We start from the raw sequence: 18,590 nt of genomic DNA, 5'->3' as shown, positions 1-18,590 counted from the left end.
ACAGGTCTTAAGGGCATTGTGACGGAGATGAGCACTGAGACCACGCGCAGCTTAAGTATGTTCCTGACTTTACCATTGCATTACACACCGTTCCTCTCAGATCGTCACCAGCACCCACACACACACACTTCGCCTTCTAGCATTATCACTGAATCAAAGGCGAGGAAAAAAAAAGTCAGTTTGAAAATAAAGGATATAAAAAGTTCAAGGGAAAGTAAAGGAAAAAAAACAAAATTGAAAGTAAAAGGAAGAGAGAAAAAATGAAAGATAAATCATACTGAATAAAAGGCGAGGAAAGAAAAGAAGTCGAATTGAAAACAAAGGATGTAAAAATTTAAAGGGAAAGTAAAGGAAATTAAAAAGAAGTCGAATTGCAAGTAAGGGATATAAAAATTTAAAGGTAAAATGAAGGAAATTAAAAAGAAGTCGAATTGCAAGTAAAGGATATAAAAATTTAAAGGGAAAGTAAAGGAAATTAAAAAGAAGTCGAATTAAAAGTAAAGGATATAACAATTTAAAGGGAAAGTAAAGGAAATTAAAAAGAAGTCGAATTGCAAGTAAGGGATATAAAAATTCAAGGGAAAGTAAAGGAAATGAAAAAAAAAAGTAAAAATAAAAATATAGGAAATGAAAACTACCTCTGATTGAAATCCACCGTTACTTTGCAGATACGAGCGTCAGGTGTGAGCACAGGAAGGCAGACACGTATTTACTCTTTCAGTCTAATAATATAAACTTATCTCGTCCACGCCACCAACGAGACTACTTTTTATCACAGTAACGGTTGACTACACACACACACACACACACCACACACACACACACACACACGCACACTTGTCTAAAAACGTTCACTACAGACAAGTCATTCAGGATTCAACGCCGCCCCAGATGTTTCGCTTGTTCCCGTTAGAGAGTACCATAGCGGACCGCCCGTTTCCATCTCCTCCTGTCCTCTGCCGCTCCCTCCGTCACTCCAACTTCCCCCATGCCCCTCCTCACAGCATCCATGAATCTCCTCCTTGTCCTTCCTCTTTACCTCTTGATATACTCGTCATCTCTTCATCTCCATACATGTCCATACCATCCCCAGCATCCTTCCTCTGATATACCCAGCATCCCACCTTCAAGATTTTCCCGGCTCACACACCCACATCTGGTAAGGCTTTCGTATATAGGGGTTGTGCTAGTATTTCCATGGGCAGCTTCATGAGCCTAGGGATAGTTTGACAAGGCTTCTGAACCGTGAACGTGAAGGGACTCTCATGGGAACCCGTCTCATCCCTACTGTGGTCTTTGGGAATGGTTGTTGAGAGCAGAAAGCATCCACGGGTCCTTGCTCTCCCGGTCACTACTCTTCCCGTGTATAAAGTTTTGATATTTTTTTAACTATTTTTAAGCCAGTAACGACACCAGATCTCTGTATGTTTTAGTGATTATATAAAGATTTGACTTAAGTACTGTTGTCATATTAACGAAATTAACATTCTTAAATAACTTCCGATTTATGTGTGATGTTTTGGTTTTATGTACATTTGTGGTCAATATCTCTCTATCTATCTATCTATCTATATACCTACCTCGGCCACTGCGGCTCACTGATTCACGACGGCAAGGGTGACTGACTGACTGACTGACTGACGCCCCGGTCTGAACCCATGCCGCCGAAGCTAATATATTTGACAAGGCTTAGTGGGAGTCTCGACCATCGCAGGTGGTAGTTTTATGGCCCTAGTGGTAGTCTGATCATTCGTCTTACCATTAACATTGACGGGAGAACGCGAAGAACGACGAGGAAGAGGGGAACTAGGAAGAGAAGGTAGGGGATGTAAGATGCTTGCGCGCGAAGAGGAGAGCAAGAAAGAGAAAATCCAGGGAAAGAGGAAAAGGAGAATTAGAATGAGGAGTTAACTTGCCTACGTACGAAGAAGAGAAGGAGGAGGACGAGCCAGACACCGGGCCGTGGAAGTCACTCTCCAAGACCGGACTCTGCCACCACTGCCTCGCAATGACAACCCTGAGCGTGTTATATACCCACCTGCGCCCCTACCCCCCGTGCCCCCCCCCTCCCTCCCTCCGTTATACCCCCGCCTCCCTATCTCTCCCTCCCTCAGCCTCCCCTCCCCACTCTTACCTAATACTACTTCCCTTCCTATTTACACACCCTTTTCCGTCTTCGCCCTTCCTTCCTGGTCTCCCTTTCCTTCCTTAACCTTCCTTCCAGGTGACCGATGGCCCGTGCCGTGTCACCCCGCGGCAAATTGTTGTGATTATTGTAATTGTTGCAGAGCTGCGTTTCGTATAACCCTCAGACTCTATTTAGCGTTAGTTAGGCCACACTTAGATTATGCTGTCCAGTTTTGGTGCCCACACTACAGAATGGACATCAACTTGCTAGAATCAGTTCAGAGGAGGATGACCAAGATGATTCAAGGGCTGAGGAACCTCCCATATCAAGATAGACTGTAACATCTAAACTTACATTCACTAGAAAGACGAAGAGTGCGGGGAGATCTGATAGCAGTATTCAAATGGGTCAAGGGTTACAACAAAGGCGATATAAGTAAAGTACTGAGAACTAGCCAGCAGGATAGAACTCGCAGGAATGGATTTAAATTAGAAAAGTATAGAATTAGGAGGGAAATAGACAGGCATTGGTTTAGTAATATGTAGGGTGGTGGGGGAATGGAATAGACTCAGCAATCACATAGTTAATGCAGGGACGATAGCTTGTTTTAAGAATAGACTGGATAGCTACATGGACGAGGATGACAGGTGGCAATGGGGGTGGAATCTGGAGCTGCCCTGTGTAGGACATTCGGTCTCTTGCAGTCTCCCTATGTTCTTATGTTAACCTTTCCCGAACTCAGCGCCCCCGGTAGTCAGGTCAGGGCAGTCCAGCACCCCTCACTCTGGGCGAGACCCATAGCAGCCTCCCATCAGTGTCGCGCCAGGCAGGCCATGCAGGGCGGAATGGTTTGGTTTCGTCGCCTCCTGAACCCCCTCCAGTGACAGGGATCAGAGTCGCTGCACAACTTATGTAATGCCAGATTTTTGTAAGGAAATGAAAATGTATGAAGGAGTCAAACTTGTGAGCAAATAAAGGGGCTATTACTCTGGGTATATTTTCCGTGGATCTTCAGTCAAACCACGATTTTCGCTAACGTGGTTCTCAATTGTTTCTTGTTATTGCTGCTGCTGATGATGATGAGTAATACCGTCGTCCTTCAGTGAAATCCACCGTAGCTTTGGAAGATCGTGGACACGTCAGAAAACCAGGGAAATATGAGAACCACGCCAGCGGAAATCGTGGTTTGACTGAAGATCCACGGAAAATTTGCCCAGTGTAATTGCCCCTTAAGTGTTCTGACGGTGAGAAAGCTAACGGTCACTGCGGGCTCTCACTTAACACATAACACTTATCCGCCCACACTTTTGACTCCTACATACATTTTCCATTCCTTACAAAAATATGGGATTACACTTACTGCAGGGATAAAGTAATGCAGAGTTTATTCTCCAAAAAGATGAGTAACGAGCATGGAAGACTCACTCAAACACACTAACTAACTGGGAGTAGCGGGCTTTTTTTATTACTGTTTCCTTTTTGTGTGCCCTTGAGCTGTCTCCCTTGTTGTAAAATAAAATATACCAGGGGGCGTGTTGCTTCACTCACCCGCTGTCTCCACCCAGGACGGTGCCTTCGAGCAAGCCTCCACGCAGTTACCCTTTCCATTCCGAGCCAATTGCCCATATAGTTGGAGTTGGAATCTTTGTTATTGCGCTAGCGAGATCCAAACCCCTTTAGTCCATAGTCTTTAGTGTTGAATATCCTTGTTTATTTGGTCTGCGTCACTCCGCCACAGAGATCCAAACCCCTTTAGTCCATAGCATTAGTGTTGAATATCCTTGTTTTCTGTTCAATCTTCCCTATCGAACCCCTCTCTCCCCTCTTCATCTCCCCTTCCTCTTTCCCTCTTCATCTTCCCTTCCTCTTTCCCTCTTCATCTTCCCTTCCTTCTTCCCCTCTTCCTCTTCCCCTCTTCATCTTCCCCTTTTCCTCTTCTGATTCCTTCCATTTTTCTTCTTCCCTCCTGCCTCTGCCTCTTCCAGCATATTCCCTTCACTCTCCCTGCGTTCTTCCCTCCTTCCTCTCTCTCTCCACTCATCCCCAGTTTTCTCTGTCTCACCTCACTCCGCGACCTCGGCACAAGTGGTGATAGGCAGAACTTCCCGTCACCAACTCGCGCCACACCATTAAGCAAACGATAGTTAATACATCCTCGTAATCGCTCTTAAATATGGGTTCATTCCTGCACATGTGTGGGAATGGGCGTTAAGCTTCAGCCTCAGGAGGAAGGGGCGGCGGGTTGTTGAAAGGGAGGGAGGGGGATGAACAGAAGTGTGGCGTCTCAAGCTGGGGAGAGAAGGGGGGAGTGGAGGGGGGGCTGCGAGGGGAAGGAAGATGGGGAGGGGAGTGGAGAGGGGCTGTGAGGGGAAGGAAGTTGGGGAGGGAAGGAAGGTGGGGAGGGAGGGTAAAGAGGGGAGAAATTAGAGGTGAAGGGGAAGGAAGGTGGGGAGCGGAGGGTAAAGAGGGGAGAAATTATAGGTGAAGGGAAGGAAGGTGGGGAGGGAGGGTAAGAGGGAGAAATTAGAGGTGAAGGGGAAGGAAGGTGGGGAGGGGAGGGTAAAGAGGGAGAAATTATAGGTGGAGGGAAGGAAGGTGGGGAGGGAGGGTAAAGAGGGAGAAATTATAGGTGGAGGGGAAGGAAGGTGGGGAGGGGAGGGTAAAGAGGGGAGAAATTATAGGTGGAGGGGAAGGAAGGTGGGGAGGGGAGGGTAAAGAGGGGAGAAATTATAGGTGAAGGGGAAGGAAGGTGGGGAGGGGAGGGTAAAGAGGGGAGAAATTATAGGTGGAGGTGACCGGGCTGGGCGCTGACTCATGCCAATAAATATTCAGTCCTGCCCCGCACACACTTGTAACCAAAGCACTTATTCCAAGGCAGTCGTCGGCAATTATATACCCCGAACACTTGGCCCTGACGGAGGTGTTTCAGCGACCCCGCGTGAAAATAACTCAACTCGGCGCCGATAAGTGAGAAGTCCCCGGGAGAGTTGGAAAGTTTCGTTCAGTCGGCGCAGCATCTGTGGTCATGTGCCGGAGAGAGACAGAAAGGGAAGGAGTTATAGGAGAAGGGAACAGACCCCAGGAGACGGGACACAACCCCCGATTAATACCTGGTACCCATTCACTGCTGGGTAAAGTTGGAAAGTTTCGTTTAGTCGGCGCAGCATCTGTGGTCATATGCCGGAGAGAGACAGGAGGGGAAGGAATTATAGGAGAAGGGAACAGACCCCAGGAGACGGGACACAACCTCCGATTAATACCTGGTACCCATTCACTGCTGGGTAAAGTTGGAAAGTTTCGTTTAGTCGGCGCAACATCTGTGGTCATATGCCGGAGAGAGACAGGAGGGGAAGGAATTATAGGAGAAGGGAACAGACCCCAGGAGACGGGACACAACCTCCGATTAATACCTGGTACCCATTCACTGCTGGGTAAAGTTGGAAAGTTTCGTTTAGTCGGCGCAACATCTTTGGTCATATGCCGGAGAGAGACAGAAGGGGAAGGAATTATAGGAGAAGGGAACAGACCCCAGGAGACGGGACACAACCCCCGATTAATACCTGGTACCCATTCACTGCTGGGTGGACAGGGGCGCAGGGTATCGGAAAAGCCGCCAATATTTTTCCACTCCGCCCGGGAATCGAACCCGGGCTCTCTCGATTGTGAGCCGAGTGTGCTAACCACTGCACCACGAAGCCCCCGGGAAGGTCGTAGTAATGTGGACTTTATAAACAGATAAAATGCCGGAGAAGTTGCCGCCAAGAATGACCGAAGCTTTTCACGAAATGTCTCGAAAATGGAACAATTCAGAAAAAAAAACTAAAAAAAATGCAGGAAAGAAAACCTAGCAGATGTAAATATGATATCGTCTGATCAGCTTACTGTCGGGCATCTAAGAATCATTCACAAAAATCTTCTCTCTCTCTCTCTCTCTCTCTCTCTCTCTCTCTCTCTCTCTCTCTCTCTCTCTCTCTCTCTCTCTCTCTCTCTCTCCTTCTACCTGTTTTCCTTCTTTTCCTTCAGTTCTTAGTCCGTCGAAACAGGAAACGTTCACACGGAGACACGAAACTGGCGCGTGAGAGCCAATGATGATGATGATGAAAGAGAAATACATAGGCCTACATAAACAGATAAATAAGTGCTCGCCGATGCATTCCCTCTATACCCATTCATCTACTTATTCATTCATTCACTGACTCATTATTTACACACACACACACACACACACACAACACAAGGCTATCGCTCCAGTATCTCGCCGCGTCTATATCGCTAACAAGTTCCACTCGCAATTGATTAAACCCTTACGCAATGTTGTAGCCTACTTTAATAACTGTGCATAATCAGGACTTATTATACGACCTACTTGGGTGTTTATGGTCATTTTGTGGTACCCGGTTGTTTTTGTTTATTTTTCTCTTGGTATGAGAGGCGCACTTTTGAACGGGGCAGGTCACGTTAGGTTAGGTTAGGTTAGGAAAGAGTAAACGAGTAAAGGGGGAAAATCAGGAAAGTAAACCAGGAAAAGTAAGAGAAAAACAGAAAAAAGTAAAATTAAACCAGTAAAGTAAAATTAAACCAGTGAAAAGTAAAATTAAACCAGTAAAGTAAAATTAAACCAGTGAAAAGTAAAATTAAACCAGTAAAGTAAAATTAAACCAGTGAAAACTAAAATTAAACCAGTAAAGTAAAATTAAACCAGTGAAAAGTAAAATTAAACCAGTTAAAACTAAAATTAAACCAGTAAAGTAAAATTAAACCAGTGAAAACTAAAATTAAACCAGTAAAGTAAAATTAAACCAGTGAAAAGTAAAATTAAACCAGTGAAAACTAAAATTAAACCAGTAAAGTAAAATTAAACCAGTGAAAAGTAAAATTAAACCAGTAAAGTAAAATTAAACCAGTGAAAAGTAAAATTAAACCAGTGAAAAGTAAAATTAAACCAGTGAAAAGTAAAATTAAACCAGTGAAAAGTAAAATTAAACCAGTAAAGTAAAATTAAACCAGTGAAAAGTAAAATTAAACCAGTAAAGTAAAATTAAACCAGTGAAAAGTAAAATTAAACCAGTAAAGTAAAATTAAACCAGTGAAAAGTAAAATTAAACCAGTAAAGTAAAATTAAACCAGTGAAAAGTAAAATTAAACCAGTGAAAAGTAAAATTAAACCAGTAAAGTAAAATTAAACCAGTAAAGTAAAATTAAACCAGTGAAAAGTAAAATTAAACCAGTATAAAGTAATAGTAAGTCAGTAAAGTAAGAATAAACCAGTAAAAATGAGAATATAATCACACCCTCACTCCCCTCTCTCCAAAGGTCCGCGTCAACACACTCTACGGTACCCGGCTGCCTGGTTTCACTGCGCGCTACGGAACTTGTGTATCTTAAGCGCCGCCCCTTGATCTCCCTCCTTTCCCGTAACATAAAAAAAGGAGAGAAAATATCACTGCTCCAAAAACCCACTGTGGCCTTTATTTCTGCACTTCCTCCGAGGTCCATGGTCACATCAACGAAGGAGGAGCAGGAGGAGGAGAGAGTGGAGAAAGAGGAAGCGGAGGTGATTCATAAAATATATTCTCCCAGTAATTACGAGTCTGCATTTTCCGTCTCCCGAAATTGACCTCTCTTTTGGCCGGTCGCTACTTTTGTCTTTGTGGGAACAGCGGTTAGCGGGCTTTTTTATTTTTTACACCTATTTTTTGTTGTCCTTGAGATGTTTCTTTAGCTGTAAAATAAGATAAAAAAAAATTGTGCAGGAGAAAGAGGAGTGAGAGGTCGCGAGTCACAAAATATATCCTCCCTGCAATTACGAGTCTGCAACATCTGTCTCTATATCAAGTGGTACAGGAATTGCAGCTTAAGAATTTAGTGCAGCATAATTACGCTTACTGAGGAAAACGTGTCTTGCAGGAAAAACATATTGCAGATTTTTATTTATTTTTTTTTATTTTTTTTTACAGCATATGAGTCAGTCAGTTCAAGGGCATGAAAAAAGATAACAGATGTGGAAAAAAAAGCCCGCTACTCGCTGCTCCTATCAAGAGTTAGAGGAGTGGCCGAAAGCTAGGTCTGATCAATGTCATGTATATATAAGTGATCTTGAAGTGTTCTTATTTGTATCTACTTGCTTATTGCTGTGACTGAGATAGATAGATAGACAGATAGAGAGACTAATAAGAATGGAAAGGTTAATTAAAGGGAATGAAAATAAGATAAAAGATTAGTTAGTTTATTAATATTTTTTTTGACAATGCTTACAAAAGTTTCCACCCTTCTATATATGAGAGAGAGAGAGAGAGAGAGAGAGAGAGAGAGAGAAAATAGGCCTACATTATCACATTCACAAAATCTAATAAGGAAAAAAAATAATAATAATAAGACATAATAAGATAGGAACCAATTATAAGAACAAAAACAATACCAATAAAAATAATAATAATAATAATAATAATAATAATAATAATAATAATAATAATAATAATAATAATAATAATAATGATAATAATAATAATAATGGAAATATCAAACTTATTTTACTATTACTTAAACAGGAAGAAAGTTACATATTACAAACCTTAAGTATTTTTTTTCTTTATCAATATCAAAGAATAGACAGTGTAGTAATTTGCAATCCAGTATCTATCTATCTATCTATCTATCAATTTTATCTATTTCAACTACCCTATCCAACCTTTTCATCTATTCATCAACTAAACTAACCTATCTCTATTTATCTATCCATCTATCTATCTGTCTGTCTATCTATCTGTCTGTCTGTCTTTCCGCCTCTTTGTTTACTGGGGGGACGCAAACTGCCTAGCAAGGATGGGGGAGGTGATGGGGGAGGTGAAGGGGGGAGATGTGAAGGGGGGAGAGGCTGGGGAGATCTCAGAGAAGTAGCCAGAGTGCGGGAGGGAGGTGAAGGTGGAAGCTAACTGGTGGTGGTGGTGGTGCTGGAGGTGGTGGTGGTGGTGGTGCAGAGGCGAGGTGGTGGTGGAGGTGTTGGCAGGGGTGGTGGCAGGGTGTGGCTCGTCCCGGGAGGAGTAGCGCATGGGGATGTGGCTCACCTGTCCACTTGTCCACACCTGTAATTAAGGGGTGAGGGGTGTTTATTTACCTGTTATCTTATTTTGGTTTCTTCCTCCTTCTCTTTCTTCCTTTCCTTCAAAACTGTTACCTTCCTTCTTTCCTTTCTTCCTCCTTCTCTTTCTTCCTTTCCTTCAAAACTGTTACCTTCCTTCTTTCCTTTCTTCCTCCTTCTCCTTCCCTTCCTTCCTTCCTGCTTCTAACATGTCTTCCACACTACTTCTCTTTTTCCCTTTCCTTCAAACCTGTTCCCTTCCTTCTTTCCTTCCTTCCTCCCTTCTAACATCTTACTCTCCTCCTTCTATTTCTTCCCTTCCTTCCTTCCTTCTTACATGTCTTTCACTTTCCTTCTCTTCCTTCCCTTCCTTCAAACCTGTTGCCTTTTTTCTTTCCTTCCTTCCTTCCTTCTAACATCTTACCCTCCTCCTTCTCTTCCTTCCTTCCTTCTTTCCCTGCCACCTCCATCCTTAAACTTAACTTATAAAACTGGTATAAAAAATCTAACTTCTGAGTATGTATGTTAGTCAGTCAGTCAGTCAGTCAGCCATCCAGTCAGTCAGCCATCCAGTCAGTCAGTCAGTCAGTCAGTCAACCACAGGGCCACTCACCACACTCAACACAGCACCAGTGGACAAGTTCTGCTGGAAGTTGACGCTCACTGGCACCTGGAACGCCTCGCCTCTGATGAAGCCTCTGCAAGGGTGACGAGAGAGTGTGAGGGAGGGAGTGAGGGAGAGAGGAAGGAAGTGTGTAAGGAAGGGAGTGAGGGAGAGGGAGTGTGTGAGGGAGGGAAAGAGGAAGTGTGTGAGGATGGGGAGTGAGGGAGTGTGTGAGGGAGGGAAAGAGGAAGAAAGTGTGTGAGGGAAGAAGGAAGGGAGGGAAAGAGGAAGAGTGAGGAAGAGGGAGGGAAAGAGGAAGAGTGTGAGGGAGGGAGGGAGGAAAGGAGGAAGGAAGTGTGTGGTAGGGAAACAGGGAGTGTGAAGAAAAAAAAAGGGAGAGAACAGCAGACAGAAGAGATATAGTTACACACACACACACACACACACACACACACACACGTACCCCGGAGCCAGGTGCAGGGAGGGGTAGGGGTGTGTGTGCAGCAGGGCCACACACTCGGTATCCCTAAACACCACTGCCAACCTTTCGCTCCTCGGGTCCCAGGCCAGCTGACGCACCGCCCCGCCCACACTGCCAGGGAGGAGGAGGAGGTGAGGATTATGAGTACTGGTGGTGATTCATAAAATATTTCAGCTAGTCTTCCACCTCCACAATAAGGACACAGGGACACATAAGAAACATTGAGGACACATGAGGTCAGTTAGTCCAGACACATGGCAGCTTTTGAGATGATCCGGCTATTCAGTATCTGTTCTCCACCTTGTCTAATCTCCATTTTAACCCCTTGGCTGTGGATTTCCTACAAGAAGACATCACCAAGCTACAGGAGTGGAACAAAAAGTGGCTGCTACAATTCAATGAAGAAAAATGTAGTCATGCATCTTCGGAGGGGATATCCAGCACACCAATACCGCATGGGAAACACTCCACTATCCACCACAGAGGCAGAGAAAGACCTGGGAGTGTATGTTACCAGGCTACCAGTGAAGGGATATCCAGCACACCAATACCACATGGGAAACACTCCACTATCCACCACGGAGGCAGAGAAAGACCTGGGAGTACATGTTACCAGGCTACCAGTGAGGGCGAAATCCGTGCCAATCACAGCGGACGGGTTAAATCTTCAAACGTATTTCCATGGACAGCACTCACCTCATCTCCTCACCATCCTTGCAGGTCACAATAATCTGCGTGAGGTCAGCCACCTGGGCAGCCACCTGTGTGCCCCCGACCCCCTCTCCCGGCACGAAGGTCAGGCAGTAGAGGGTTGGGTCGGCCTGGGTCACGAAGAGCAGCACGTGGCCTTGACCTGACCACACGGCTGACTGCACGGGTGACTCGAGGCTCCACTGCTCGTAGGTCCAGCGCTGGGTCTCGAAGATTCTGTATGGGGTAGTGGTGAGGCGGTGAGGGTGGTGATGAAGTACCTTGATTTAACCCCTTGGCTGTGGATGCCCTACCAGAAGACATCACTAAGCTACAGGAATGGAACAAAAAGTGGCTGCTACAATTCAATGAAGAAAAATGTAAAGTCATGCACCTTGGGAGGGGATATCCAGCACACCAATACCACACTTCACTATCCACCACAGAGGCAGAGAAAGGCATGGGAGTGTGTGTGACAAGGCTACCAGTGAAGGGATATCCAGCACACCAATACCACATGGGAAACACTACACTATCCACCACAGAGGCAGAGAAAGACCTGGGAGTGTATGTTACCAGGCTACCAGTGAAGGGATATCCAGCACACCAATACCACATGGGAAACACTCCACTATCCACCACAGAGGCAGAGAAAGACCTAGGAGTGTATGTTACCAGGCTACCAGTGAAGGGATATCCAGCACACCAATACCACATGGGAAACACTACACTATCCACCACAGAGGCAGAGAAAGACCTGGGAGTGTATGTTACCAGGCTACCAGTGAAGGCGAAATCCGTGCTAATTGCAGCGGACGGGTTAAATGAAAACTACTCTGCCTACCTTACTGTCCCTCCCCTCCCCGCCCCATCCAGTCCCGCCCTTCCCTCCCCCTACCCCCCTCACCTCATGGTCTTGCCAGCGTAGGTCACCAGCAGCCTGGAGCCATCGGGGGACCACAGCACCTGAGTGGCGGCCCCCCCTGCGCCCCCTCCGTGCACCACCACCGCCACCTCCCGCCACACATCCCACACCACCACGCGCGACCCACCGCCCCCCACGCAGGCCAGTAGGTTACCCTGGGGTGGGGAGAAAGAAGGAGGAAAAAACATTGATAATATAACTCAAATAAAGAACACACACACACACACACATAAACAGACATACACACACACCTTACCTTGGGGTGCCAGGTGAGGGCGGCCACAGGGGTCACGGCAGGGTGGGTGAGGAGGGTGGCGCAGGACCCCGAGGGGCGCCCCACCACCGTGTTGGGGTCCAGCACCCACAGCTGCACACCTGACTCACACCCGATGGCCAGCACACCTGCCGACAAGGGCCTGGGTGGGCGGGAGAAGGGGGTGAGTTTGGAGGTAAAAGGGGAGTGAAGGAAGAGAAGAGAAGGGTCTGGTGAGGAGGAGGAGAAGGGGCTGGGTTGGAGGAGGAGGAGGAAGCGGAGGAGTTGTAAAATAAGTAAATGAAGATAAAGACAAAGAGGAAGAAGAGGAAATTTTAGAGGAGGAAAAGAAGATAAAGTTAAGAAAGGAGTAAGGAGGAGGAGGAGGAGGAGTAAGATAAGTAAAAGGAGATAAAGACAAAGAGGAAGAGGAGATTTTAGAGGAGGAAAAGAAGATAAAATTAAGGAAGAAATAAGAAAGAGGAGAAGAAGGAGGAGGAGGAGGAGGAGGAGGAGGGGACTAAGTGAAGGGAAAACATATAACAAAAGAATGAATGCACAGGAGAGAGGGAAGGCAAGGGCAGCAACACTCACATCCACGCAACCTGTGTCAAACCGCGCTGGTGCCGGTGTTTCAGGAAGGGCGCAACACTGTGTCCTGCCATGAACAGCCTGACTGCTTCACAGAGACCACCGCCACGCCAGTGTTGTGTGTCATCATGAACCACGCCCAGTGTGTGTTGGTGTGTGGGTGCCAACACACACTGGTGATGCTGCCCCCGCCCCCACGCTGGACTGTGGGGGAGAATGAGGGTAAGTTAGGCATAGACTTCACAACTAGTTGACGGGAAATCTCTTCAGTCTTGGCGCGCTGGCTTCGCGCAAGGGGCCGATTGTTATGGCGACTTTCACTGCGACAACTCAAACACACTCTGCGTTCTTACTCCGAATTTAAGTGGAAACAGGACGAAATCTTCAAGTTTTAGTGCATACAAGCAGGCAGGAGTGTCTCTAGAGTGATTTGGTCAAGGATTCAAGGTAACTTATATAAAATAGCACCATGCGTGCACTTTGAAAACGTTGTGTAAAAAATGGCAAATTTGCGTAACTTTAGGTTGAAATCTTTACGTAAAATGAATGATAACTGTAGGATAGTGAAGTCCACAGTTTTACGTATTAGGAAACAAGAAATGTACGTTTAGTTAGTGCCTACATGGCAACTCAGTTCAGTTCCCGCGTCGCCTAACTCGCCTTAGGCACGCAGTCAGCTGGGCACTTCCCCTCTGTAAAGGATTATCGCTGTCCTGCCTCTGTTTACTCTCCAAGTAAAGGACCTACAGTTATTCATCGTCTCTGTACCCTTCCCCACAACTGCAAGGATCCAGAGGACGATACAAGAAGACACAGAAGGCAGTGGATCGGTGGAAGTGACGGAGGAGACACAAGATATGAGGACGCCGCGACCCGTGGAGTAAACTGTGGAGGAGCCGTACTCGCCATCAGTGCAGTGACTCAGTGTTGTGTGCAGTGCAGTGGTGTGTTCAGTGCAGTGTGGTAGTGAGGGGCTGTTCACTACGTCCCACGGGTCGAGTATGTGTGCATGGGGAAGGCCAACTCTGACCCGACTGAGCACTCTTTGCAAGCGCCGCACCATGTGCGGCGCCACTACTGGACGGCGTGCAGAACTTCATGGTGAGCAACAGGTTGGCCCAGCGCCTGCATTGCTGAAGCTCGTGGGTTCTTCCCGGGGACGTGCAGGCCGACCTGGACCGGGCCAAGGCAGAGGAGAAGGAGGACGACGAGGTGATCTTGGCCCAGCTTGCCAGGGAGCTGGCCGACGACCAGCCGGACCCGCCGACGGACGAGTTGCTCCTCGCCGCGGTCGGCAACTTCGGCTACCTGGCCAGGAAGGTCCAGGCCAACTCCTCTGTGGCCGAGTGCTGCAAGCAGGAGCTTGCCCAGCAGGAGGAGATGAAGATTACCGTGGAGCTCGAGAGGCGACCCGCCCTCTGTGATGTTCGACGCCCTGGTCGAGCTGGTCGACAGGGAGAGCTGGAGGCAGGCCGGACGGTCCTGAAGCGGCCATCTCTCCCAATGGCCCACATGGCGTCCTTCGGGATGTCGCTGTGGGACTCCCTGATGTGCAGGGAGGACAAGAAGGAGCGCAGGTTGAGGTTCCTCTCCCTTGCCATGCGCCACAGGGACGGGTTCAGGCACCTCCTGGAGTTCCTGGCGGCCTCAGACCCGACCTTGCAGGGGTACAGGTGCCAGGAGGGGCACAACCTGGCCAACACCATCTTGCCGCACATCAGCAGGTCCATCTTCAACTGTTTCGGTGCTAATTTCTCCAAGGACGTGACCTCAGAAGCGAGGAAGAACAAGGCCTTGAAGCAGCCGACCGGCAGGAAGAGGAGCAGTGTCGAGGAGGGCAGGAAGGAGACGGCGAGGAACAGGGACGTGTACAAGTCCAGGAAACTGACCGGGGCCCACAAGTCATAGGCCAAAAGGCTAAAGTGATTGTTCAGGGACGAGGCCAGATAGCCGGCAAGGCGTGCTGCGGCAATAGTGACATCGAATTCAACCAAAATAAGTTGTGATTGTATATAGAAAAATGAATATTTTGCTTTTGTTGAGTAAAATTAAGATGTTTCTGCATGCTTTCCTCAAGTATTAAGTTTCTAATGTGAAAATTAAGTGATTTATTAGATGTTAAAAACTTACGTAAAAAATTGCACTAAATAAAAAAAAAATAAGTAGCTATTTCGGGCAAAAACTTATAAGATATGCTAAATATTGCTATTGATTCTGAAAATATAAGTGATTATCTCTGCATTTGGTGATGTTTGTGCATCTAGCGTAAAATCTGAGGATTTTATAGCCTTTTTAAGTTTTGTTATACTTATATAAAAAACAATTAATCGGGATTTTATTAGGGAACGACTTTGAATTTTTTGATACCGCTGCTCATGGAGACTCATATATGCCTAAGGGAGGTGCCTGTTTTAGTTTCAGGTCGCTAGCTGCTTTGGTTTTGAAAATATTTAAATTTTAAATTTTTGAAAATCGGCCCCCTGCGAATCGGCCCCGCGCCCCGTTTCCCGTCAAGAGATTGTGAAGTCTATGAGTTAGGTTAGGTTAGGGTAGGTTAGGATACGAAACAAGAGGAAAAATAAACTAATGTAGAATTTCAACACAGTAGAATATGAAATCAAAAGAGGACAAATAAATGAAGTAGCAATGAAAGTGGCAGAGGATAAAATTTAAGGGAAAACTAAACTAAGGCAGAATTTTATCTCGGCAGAACACGAAACCAAAGGAAAACAAACAATGGAAGAAATATTGAATGTGGTAGAACACAAAAATCAAAATATCACAAACAGATCAACAAACAAAGAAAACAGATAAAAAAAATAAGGTAGGCCTACAGGGGAAGGCCATTCACCTCCTCACCCATCCTCCTCTTCCTCTACTCACCCAGCGGTGCAGCGGACACAGCGGGTGACTTGGCGGGTGAGGGAAGGAGGGCCTGGAGGCGGGTGAGGAGGCCGGCCACCTTCACACCCACAGCTGCCACCAGGACCACCGCCCGCTGCAGCCGCCCTCCACCAGCCTCACAGCGCACGGCCTCTTGAAGTGCCGCACCCCACCCTTCCTCGTAACTGTAGGGGGGGGGGGGAAGGGGGTCAGTATAGGGTTATGGGTAACTGGTGACATTATTAATATTTATTGTATTTATTTATTTATTTTACAGCAAAGGAGACAGCTCAAGGGCAACAGAAAGAGTGCAGAGAAAAAAAAAAGCCCGCTACTCACCGCTCCGTAACACACACATTATTATCCTCATGCTAACTATTATCATTATTATCATTACGAACGCTCGATACTCACTAGGCACACATGATCCGCTGCCAGGGTGTCTCCTTGTGGGCGTAGAAGGCATCCCGCGCCTCCTGCTTGCTGTGGGCACTCCTCACCGGCTCCTGCCCCACCGCCACCTCGATGTATCGCTCCTCACCAAGCTGGGGGGAGGCGGAGAAGAAGAGGATCAAGAGGAGTATGAGGTGATGCAGGCCAAAGGATGAAGAGGAGAGGATCAAGAGGAGGAGGACCTATGAGATGATACAAGTTAAAGGAAGAAGAAAAAGAAGAGGAGAGGACTAAGAGGAGGAGGAGGACTCACGAAGTAATACAGGACAAAGGAAGAAGAGGAGAGGATCAAGAGGAGGAGGAGCCAACGAAGAAATACAGATCAAAGGAAGAAGAAAAGAAGAGGAGAAAGAGAAGATGAAGAAGAGGATGAAGAAAAAGGAGAGGATGAAGAGGAGGAGGACCAACGAAGAAATACAGACCAAAGGAAGAAGAAGAAGAAAAGAAGAAGAGGAGAAAGAGAAGATGAAGAAGAGGAAGAAGAAAAAGGAGAGGACCCACGAAGCGATACAGCCCAAAGGAAGAAGAAGAAGAAAAGAAGAAGAGGAGAAAGAGAAGAGGAAGAGGAGGACCCACGAAGCGATACAGCCCAAAGGAAGAAGAAGAAGAAAAGAAGAAGAGGAGAAAGAGATGAAGAGGAGGACCCACGAAGCGATACAGCCCAAAGGAAGAAGAAGAAAAGAAGAAGAGGAGAAAGAGAAGATGAAGAGGAGGACCCACGAAGCGATACAGCCCAAAGGAAGAAGAAGAAGAAAAGAAGAAGAGGAGAAAGAGAAGATGAAGAGGAGGACCCACGAAGCGATACAGCCCAAAGGAAGAAGAAGAGGAGAAAGAGAAGATGAAGAGGAGGACCCACGAAGCGATACAGCCCAAAGGAAGAAGAAGAAGAAAAGAAGAAGAGGAGAAAGAGAAGATGAAGAGGAGGACCCACGAAGCGATACAGCCCAAAGGAAGAAGAAGAGGAGAAAGAGAAGATGAAGAGGAGGACCCACGAAGCGATACAGCCCAAAGGAAGAAGAAGAAGAAGAAAAGAAGAAGAGGAGAAAGAGAAGATGAGGAAGACAGGATGAAGGAGGTCCCAAACACAGGACAAAATAAGCCCCCTCACCCATTTCCTGGCGGTGGTGGTCGCCTCGGGGCCGCCACGCGCACACAGCCGCCCATCGTTCTCGTAGGCCGTCACCTGGCCCAGGGGCGGCGGGGGCGGCAGGTGGTCCAGGGAGATCATGGCAGCACGTGACGGCAGAAGATGAAGCTCCCGCGCCAAGAGGACTGATGTTGACGTCGGTTACAGCACCAACACGACCTCCTCCACAACGGCCCGGTTTCCTCTGTTCCTCCTCCACGGTCCACCAGTAAACCTGATGTACTTATGTTATTAATCAGGGACATGATGCTGTTTGTTCATTGCTCAAAGGTTATATCTCCAACGAAATATTCCTACCATTGTGTATTTTTAGTTTCATGGTGCTCCCTACACATGTACTAATAGTTGTATAATCACACTCTGTCCTGCCTGGGGGTTGGGATGGCATGTTCCTCCCTTCTCCCTTGTTGTTTACCTGCAACAATAAACTATCAATCAGTCACCTGCAACAATAAACTATCAATCAATCACCTGCAACAATAAACTATCAGTCAATCACCTGCAACAATAAACTACCAATCAATCACCTGCAACAATAAACTATCAATCAATCAATACCAAAAAAAAAAAAAAAAGTTGCTTCCTCCCTAGGCCTACAGGGGGGAACACGGGCCTTTGTCAATGGCGGCCTACCGAGCGCCGATAGACCGACTCTATTGACTGACGACATCCGAGCCGAACAAGTCGGTCTATTGACGAGGCCTGGCGTGTCACGGGTTACTTTTCAAATGGTTAGGCCTACTGTTTGTTTACAGTACGTCCCGTTTTCTCCCGGCAAGGGGTGACTGTAGGAGAAACCACGCCTGGTCAGACAAACAAGAAACACAAGTAAAACTGCTGTCATTGTGAAACACCAAGGATTTACGCTTTTCTACACTCCAACGCGACCACAACGAAACACACGAGAATTTCATCCAGACAAGGAAAGGTTTGCCGGCGCCGGGGATCGAACCCACGACCAGCGAGACGGGAGAGCCACTCCTTAACAAGCCGGCCAAAGAGATGCTCCCCTGCAGAGTGACTTATAGGAGGCTCGCCCATCAGGCAAGTCGCTGCACTTCTATTGGTATTAACATTCAGGGAAGCCCAGTGGAAGAATTGACACTACTTTTACCTTTTTTTAAGTCTACCCTTAAATATATGTTCCATTTTCTCCAGTTCAAGGGGTAACTTTAGGGTCAAGCCAGCGCATGACCCGGGCAGTAGGTATACCCTCAGCGTGTCAGTGGAGGTCAGCTGTGGTCAGTGATGAGGTCAGGCAGCTGCTCTGACGCTATGCACTTCATTAATAATATGGAGTCACGGTCAGCAGTGAAGAAGAAATAAGAAAGAACAAGGCGGGTGCAACAGTAGAAAA

At 46.7% G+C, this 18,590-nt stretch overlaps 1 protein-coding gene across 1 annotated transcript; it reads right to left on the bottom strand.

The window, feature by feature from the left end:
• Positions 1-8,471: 8,471 nt before the first annotated feature.
• Positions 8,472-17,406, bottom strand: LOC126983760 (aladin-like). Its single transcript, XM_050836837.1, has 11 exons — positions 17,195-17,406; positions 16,048-16,178; positions 15,634-15,818; positions 12,877-12,954; positions 12,754-12,844; positions 12,163-12,322; positions 11,889-12,061; positions 10,988-11,218; positions 10,274-10,402; positions 9,820-9,904; positions 8,472-9,210 (listed from the first exon to the last, which is right to left on the bottom strand). Exons 1-11 carry the CDS (start codon positions 17,312-17,314, stop codon positions 8,920-8,922), a joined length of 1,674 nt encoding a protein of 557 aa, XP_050692794.1. The 5' UTR covers positions 17,315-17,406; the 3' UTR covers positions 8,472-8,919.
• Positions 17,407-18,590: the final 1,184 nt, after the last annotated feature.

This window comes from Eriocheir sinensis, chromosome 54 (assembly GCF_024679095.1).
Source record: "Eriocheir sinensis breed Jianghai 21 chromosome 54, ASM2467909v1, whole genome shotgun sequence".
NCBI classification, from domain to species: Eukaryota; Metazoa; Arthropoda; class Malacostraca; order Decapoda; family Varunidae; genus Eriocheir; species Eriocheir sinensis.
This window is presented reverse-complemented; position numbering and strand designations above follow the sequence as displayed.

Coding starts and splice junctions, on each gene's coding strand:
- LOC126983760 (XM_050836837.1), bottom strand. CDS start 17,314: ATGATCTCCCTGGACCACCTGCCGCCCCCGCCGCCCCTGGGCCAGGTG. Junction 12,955..15,633: donor TGTGTCCGCTGCACCGCTGG/GTGAGTAGAGGA, acceptor TCTCCCCCACAG/TCCAGCGTGGGGGCGGGGGC. Junction 12,323..12,753: donor TTGACACAGGTTGCGTGGAT/GTGAGTGTTGCT, acceptor CCGCCCACCCAG/GCCCTTGTCGGCAGGTGTGC.